This window comes from Thunnus maccoyii, chromosome 8 (assembly GCF_910596095.1).
Source record: "Thunnus maccoyii chromosome 8, fThuMac1.1, whole genome shotgun sequence".
In the NCBI taxonomy this organism is placed as follows: domain Eukaryota; kingdom Metazoa; phylum Chordata; class Actinopteri; order Scombriformes; family Scombridae; genus Thunnus; species Thunnus maccoyii.
Genome location: NC_056540.1, coordinates 35096676 through 35103840, shown reverse-complemented (window position 1 = coordinate 35103840; position 7165 = coordinate 35096676). Strand labels below are relative to the sequence as shown.

The window sequence follows — 7165 nt, the reverse complement described above, 5'->3', positions numbered from 1 at the left end:
TCCTCGATTACTCAGAACTGATAATGGCTTAATTTTACTTTTAGACTTCTATAAATCTTTGATAGAGTGGAGCTTCAGTTCATTTTACAATCTTTAGTAATTGTTTCTCTACAGATATTAAAACTCAATAAGAACATTAATAATCCTGTTAAACTGAACATCTCATAGACTTCATCTGTCTGGAGGTATTAAACCATATTAAACCCCATCCTGTTAGTGGCTAACCCGTATTAAACATACTAAACCCCATCCTGTTAGCGGCTAACCCGTATTAAACATACTAAACCCCATCCTGTTAGCGGCTAACCCGTATTAAACATACTAAACCCCATCCTGTTAGCGGCTAACCCGTATTAAACATACTAAACCCCATCCTGTTAGCGGCTAACCCGTATTAAACATACTAAACCTCTTCCTGTTAGCGGCTAACCCGTATTAAACATACTAAACCTCTTCCTGTTAGCGGCTAACCCGTATTAAACATACTAAACCTCTTCCTGTTAGCGGCTAACCCGTATTAAACATACTAAACCCCATCCTGTTAGCGGCTAACCCGTATTAAACATACTAAACCCATCCTGTTAGCGGCTAACCCGTATTAAACATACTAAACCTCTTCCCTTCCTGTGAGCGGCTAACCCGTATTAAACATACTAAACCTCTTCCTGTTAGTGGCTAACCCGTATTAAACATACTAAACCTCTTCCTGTTAGCGGCTAACCCGTATTAAACATACTAAACCTCTTCCCTTCCTGTGAGCGGCTAACCCGTATTAAACATACTAAACCCCATCCTGTTAGCGGCTAACCCGTATTAAACATACTAAACCTCTTCCTGTTAGCGGCTAACCCGTATTAAACATACTAAACCTCTTCCTGTTAGCGGCTAACCCGTATTAAACATAGTAAACCTCTTCCTGTGAACGGCTAACCCGTATTAAACATACTAAACCTCTTCCTGTTAGTGGCTAACCCGTATTAAACATAGTAAACCTCTTCCTGTTAGTGGCTAACCCGTATTAAACATACTAAACCTCTTCCTGTTAGCGGCTAACCCGTATTAAACATACTAAACCTCTTCCCTTCCTGTGAGCGGCTAACCCGTATTAAACATACTAAACCCCATCCTGTTAGCGGCTAACCCGTATTAAACATACTAAACCTCTTCCTGTTAGCGGCTAACCCGTATTAAACATACTAAACCTCTTCCTGTTAGCGGCTAACCCGTATTAAACATACTAAACCTCTTCCTGTTAGCGGCTAACCCATATTAAAGATACTAAACCTCTTCCTGTTAGTGGCTAACCCGTATTAAACGTACTAAACCTCTTCCTGTTAGCGGCTAACCCGTATTAAACGTACTAAACCTCTTCCTGTTAGCGGCTAACCCATATTAAACATACTAAACCTCTTCCTGTTAGCGGCTAACCCGTATTAAACATACTAAACCTCTTCCTGTTAGCGGCTAACCCGTATTAAAACTAGTGCTGTGAAACATCTTTCTCTTATAAGTAGACAAATATTCAGATGACGCAACGATATTGTTAGTAAATGAAAACATTTCTGTTTCCACTGAAGGAAAGTTCTGTTCTGCACTTGAATGTAAATAAATGTGAATTTATGGCCATTAAGGAGCAAATCTGCTCTTCATAATATTCCAATAAAAAATGAAGTTTTAATTTTGGAGTATTAATTACTAAGGCAGAGTATTAATAAGGTAGAGTAATAAGTACTAAGGCAGAGTATTAATAAGGTAGAGTATTAAGTACTAAAGCAGAGTATTAATTACTGAAGCAGAGTATTAATTACTTAAGCAGAGAATTAATAAGGTAGAGTATTAATTACTAAGGCAGAGTATTAATTACTAAGGCAGATTATTAATTAATAAAGCAGACAGACACATTCAGCTTTGGCTCTGCAGCTGGATAACAAACTACTAAAAGAGACCAGTTTGTGTAGAAAATAAGACACATCAGTTGTCATGAATTCTTATGAAAATCTTGGTCTTTATTAATAAATTCTATCCAAATAAAAACTTTAAAAAGATTTAAGAGAGACGAGTTTTAGTTTCTGTCCAGAAACTGTTAAACTGTGAAGAATTTCTTTCTCTCTTTTATTACTGAAAATATTGATCAAAGTTCTACTGAACTTTGAAAGAATATATTGTTTGGTCTCCTACTAATGTGTACATAATAAATATTATTACAATGGACAAATTCCATAAATGTAAATTTACAGGTGAGAAACTACTTTATTGCCTTTAGCAAAGAGTTCAAACAATATATTTACTCAACACTCTAAAACAAAAAGCAATTAAAACTGTAACCGCTTGTTCATATAGATCTTTATATAGATCCCTTTTTTAATGTTGTACATGTAAATTGTTTTAATTTTTTTAAAAGTGTACGTGGGACCATCGTCACATGTTGCATCTTCACCAGTTCAGTTACTGATTATTGTCTTGATTCATCCATAAAATATCAGAAAATAATGGAAATAACTGTAAGTTATCCACAGTCCAAATTTACATCTTCAGACGTCTGATTGTGTCTGAGAGTCCAAAGATATTCAGTTTATCACCATTTTACACAAAGAAAAGCAATAAATCATCACATTCCAGTAGCTAAAACCAGTAAACTGCTTATCTACTTACTGGACTAAAACCATTATTCAGTTATCAAAATAGGTGCTGGTGTATCGATCAACTAATCAATTATTTGAGCATCTTTTAGAGGTTTGAGCAGCTAAAATACAGAAATCCACATCTCACGACCTCTTTGATTAATCCACTGACCCCCTAGTGGGGGTCCCACCCGCAGGTTGGGAACCACTGCTGTAAGGTTCCAACTGCAAAGCACCAACCAGTGCTCAGAATGTAGACAGGAGGACCAATCAGCTTCCAGCTCATTGACTGTGGTTAAAGGAGCTGAAACCTCCAAACTGTTTAATTACAGTGAGATTAGCAGTAATTAATTTAATTATCAGTCACAAACAGAGACAAAATGTTCGTATGTACGAATATGAGACACATTCAGAAAGTCGACTGTTTTTATGTGTTTCGTTATGAATTTATGAGCAGAGAAAGAAAACGAAGCTTCTGAATGAAAAGCAAAACAAATCAGGACAGAAAACATCAGCTGATCTTCTGCTGAAAGTTTATCAGTTCATTAAATAAAGCAGCAAATCTTTGGCATAAAATAATTTGAATTATATCAAAACATGAATATTAAATGCTAAAATTTGAACAGCACTGAAGTAGTTTGAAAACCATCTTATGGATTAATTGATCTGAGTTTCACTTTAAAGTTCAATTTCAAAAATGTGCAAAATGTCCATTTTCTATTTATTTTAGGATTCTCAGAATTCTATATCTATTATATTATATTATATCTATCTATATCTATATAGATATATATTTATCTATACTATATATGTTACTATATAGATAGATATCCAGAATGTTCATTCTAGATATTAAAATGTAATTGTGGATAATCTGAAATGTACATTTTAACTGGGAAGAATTGAATTACAGATAATCTGCAATAAATATCCAGTCTAACTAAATAATATTAGAACATTTATTCTTTTTAATTGTCTAGAATATTAATGTAAATATCTTTAATTACCATTCTGACTAGTTCGAATATTATTGATTACTTGAACTGTAATTACAGATAAATGTTCTTCCCGCCAGCAGGCGGCGCTCTGACGACACGCGCTGCTGCCCGAGTGACGTAGTCTGTGACGTAACGTAACACCGCGGTTCAAACGGATCGCGGGAAGAATCCGCCGAAGAAACAAAACCGGAAACAAAAACAAACAGATCTGAGCCGTCGGTATGAGTCAGCAGTTTCACGTCCTCAGGTGTTTCACCTGCCAGAGCTTCCAGGTCCAACAGGTAACACAGCTGCAAGCTAACAGCTGTCTACTAGGCTAACAGGCTATAGGCTAACAGCTAGGCTAACGGCTAACAGCTAAACTAACAGGCTACAGACTATCTGCTAGGCTAACAGCTAACGGCTAGGCTAACGGCTAACAGCTAAACTAACAGGCTACAGACTATCTGCTAGGCTAACAGCTAACGGCTAGGCTAACGGCTAACATCTAAACTAACAGGCTACAGACTATCTGCTAGGCTAACAGCTAACGGCTAAGCTAACAGGCTGTTACTGAGTACAGGACTGAACATGAGGTTCAGTGTTGGTAACAAAATGCTACAAACTACAAATAAATTACTGCATAAAATAAATTAAAGCATAAAATAAAGAATTAAAAACAGATTTACAGCAGGATGTTCAGTTTCTGATCACTATAAAAACTGAGCTTACACTTATAAATATTCAAGATTCATTTTTTTATCATTTTACAACACGAGATTGTATAATGAAATGTAGTCTGGAGCCTCCTGATGCCGCTCACACAAACAGGAATTATGTAAATATATTTATAAATAATAAGTCATGAAAATAAAGCTATTGTTATGTTGTAGTGCAGAGGATGAATTGAGGAGGAAAGACGCTGCTCTGTAGTCTGGAGGTACGACAGCAGATATTTCTGTGTGTCTGGCAGACGGCAGCAGGGTGAACAGACTGTGGTCTTTAGGATCCTTTGGGCTCTGAGGGCTCCTCACCTCACCGAGACCACTGATGCTGATGGGAACCGATGATGTTCTGGGTGGTTTTAATCTTCTGTCTGCACATCTCATGCCAGTTTGTGACGTTTCCAGTCAGGATGTTGCTCCTTTGGAAAAGTTCACAAGAACCTGAGATGGAATTTTACCTTCTTAAGTTTCATGAAGTCGTTTCTGAGCTTTTTTACAGGGTGGAGATGTGTGATGTCCATGACAGGTTCTCTGTGGTGCTGATACCCAGGAACTTAAAACCTGCTGCACCTCAGCTCCACTGATGTAGACATGGCTGTGTGTCTTTGCCTCTTTATTTCTAAAATCAACAATCAGCTGCTTGGTTTTGTTGACGTTGGGCAGTAGGTTGTTGATTTCCTCTCGATAACCCTGACAAGTGTCTGTTGGTCTCGTCCCTGAGCTGTGTCTGTCAGGTGAATGTGTGATTTGCCCTGAGTCATGTCTGACAGGTGAATGTTGTTTCTGCCCTGTGCTGTGTCTGTCAGGTTAAGAAGGTGAACAGGTGGAGCTGTAAGCTGTGTGGAGAGAAGCAGTCACTGCTGAAGGTCAGAAACACGCTTCTAGAGTTCAGAGGTAACGAACACCTGGACAGGTGTGTCTCTGTCTGACTGTGTGATGATTGGTTGACAGGAGTTTGGGCGGGGCTCTGGTGCCGAGTGCAGACGTCATGTTCAGAAACTGAACGCCATGAGAGGAGCCGTAATGGAGGAGCAGGAGCAGAACGCCTGGTCGTTATGGTAACCAACCTGTCTCCGCCTTACTCCACATCGCCTGCTCAGCTTACAGGTGTCCTCACCCGATCAGGTTGTTGTTCTGTTTATTTGACAGGAAGCTGACGGAGGAGAAACCCGAGGAACCGAGAGACGACCAGGTGAGCCGCCCTCAGGTGAGCCGCTGGAGCAAATACCTGGACGCTCCTGAGGAGGAGGAGCCAGAGGCGGGGCCAGAGGAGAATGTTTTGATGGACAGGCAGCATTTCCATGGCAACAACAGGTGTGACCTCAGTATTTATGTTAGAGGCCACACCCACCTACCTGTCAGTCAGCAGGTCAGAATGATTGATTAAAAAACTCCTGACCTTTGACCTCTGTTTTCTGACAGGAAGAGGAAAAGGACAGACAGCAGCTTCACACCTGAACAGGTAACAAGTCTAATGACATCACTTCCTGTCACCAGCTGCCAGTCTTTGTGCTAAGCTAGCATAGCGAGTTAGCATCCTAACCCTTCTTTCCTACACGCGTCTCTAAATGCGAATAAACACCGACGGCGTTTCCGTTTGCAAAGATCTTCGTTTTTAACCAGAGGAGCGAAGCGATCAAGTGATCAACTTGTTTGATAACCGGATGAACAAATGAACAAATATACAAAGCATCTGTGCCCCCTCATGAACATATATTATATGTGTGTGTGTATATATATACACACATATATATATATATATATATGTGTGTATATATATATACATATATATACACACACATATATATATGTATGTATATATATGTATGTGTGTATATATATATATATATATATACACACATACATATATATACATACATATATATATGTGTGTGTATATATATGTATATATATATACACATATATACATATATATGTGTATATATATATATACACACATATATATATATATATATATGTGTGTATATATATATACATATATATACACACACATATATATATGTATGTATATATATGTATGTGTGTATATATATATATATATATATATATATATATACACATATATATGTATATATGTGTATATATATATACATATATATACACACACACATATATATATATATGTATATATATATATATGTGTGTGTGTATATATATACATATATATACACACACATATATATATATATATGTATATATATATATACATATATATATATATATGTGTGTGTATATATATATACATATATATACACACACATATATATATATATATGTATATATATATATACATATATATATATATATATATATATGTATATATACATATATATATATATATATATGTATATATATATATACATATATATATATATATATATGTGTGTATATATATATATATACACATATATATGTATATATGTGTATATATAATATATATATAATAAATTATATATATAATCTCAAAGTTTTGAGTTATTATAACTTTAATCTTTAATGAATCTTCGTCTCTCTGCAGACGGGCTTCTGTGGTCGAGCTGTTTCCCTCGGTGCTGACTGTCAGGTGAAGAGGGGGGCGGGGTCTAGTGTCAGTGGGTGGCGTGACACCACCAGCAATGCCCCGCCCCCCAACAAGCCCCGCCCCCAGCTTCCTGTTTCCTCCATATTTGAGAGCGGAGACGACTTCAGCTTCGACCTCTGATTCAAACTATGAAGAGATCAGTTTATTTATTTCTGTTTGTTTGTTTGTTTGTTTGTTTGTGTAAATAAATAAATAAATAAAGTGAATCTGAACTGTTTTAATGATTCAAACTCACACAGC

The 7165-nt window shown here is 36.7% G+C and overlaps 1 protein-coding gene across 2 annotated transcripts; it reads left to right on the top strand.

The window, feature by feature from the left end:
• Window positions 1-3714: 3714 nt before the first annotated feature.
• On the top strand, window positions 3715-7159 carry LOC121901310 (MRN complex interacting protein). Of its 2 annotated transcripts, XM_042418016.1 has the most exons (7): window positions 3715-3900; window positions 5130-5189; window positions 5275-5381; window positions 5473-5637; window positions 5746-5785; window positions 5947-5955; window positions 6917-7159. In XM_042418016.1, the coding sequence occupies exons 1-7, from the start codon at window positions 3841-3843 to the stop codon at window positions 7043-7045; spliced, it is 570 nt and encodes a 189-aa protein (XP_042273950.1). In that variant the 5' UTR covers window positions 3715-3840; the 3' UTR covers window positions 7046-7159. The 2 variants fall into 2 exon arrangements, with proteins under 2 accessions (XP_042273950.1, XP_042273949.1); XM_042418015.1 differs by lacking the exon at window positions 5947-5955 and having other exon boundaries at window positions 6863-7159.
• The last annotated feature ends 6 nt before the right edge of the window (window positions 7160-7165 follow it).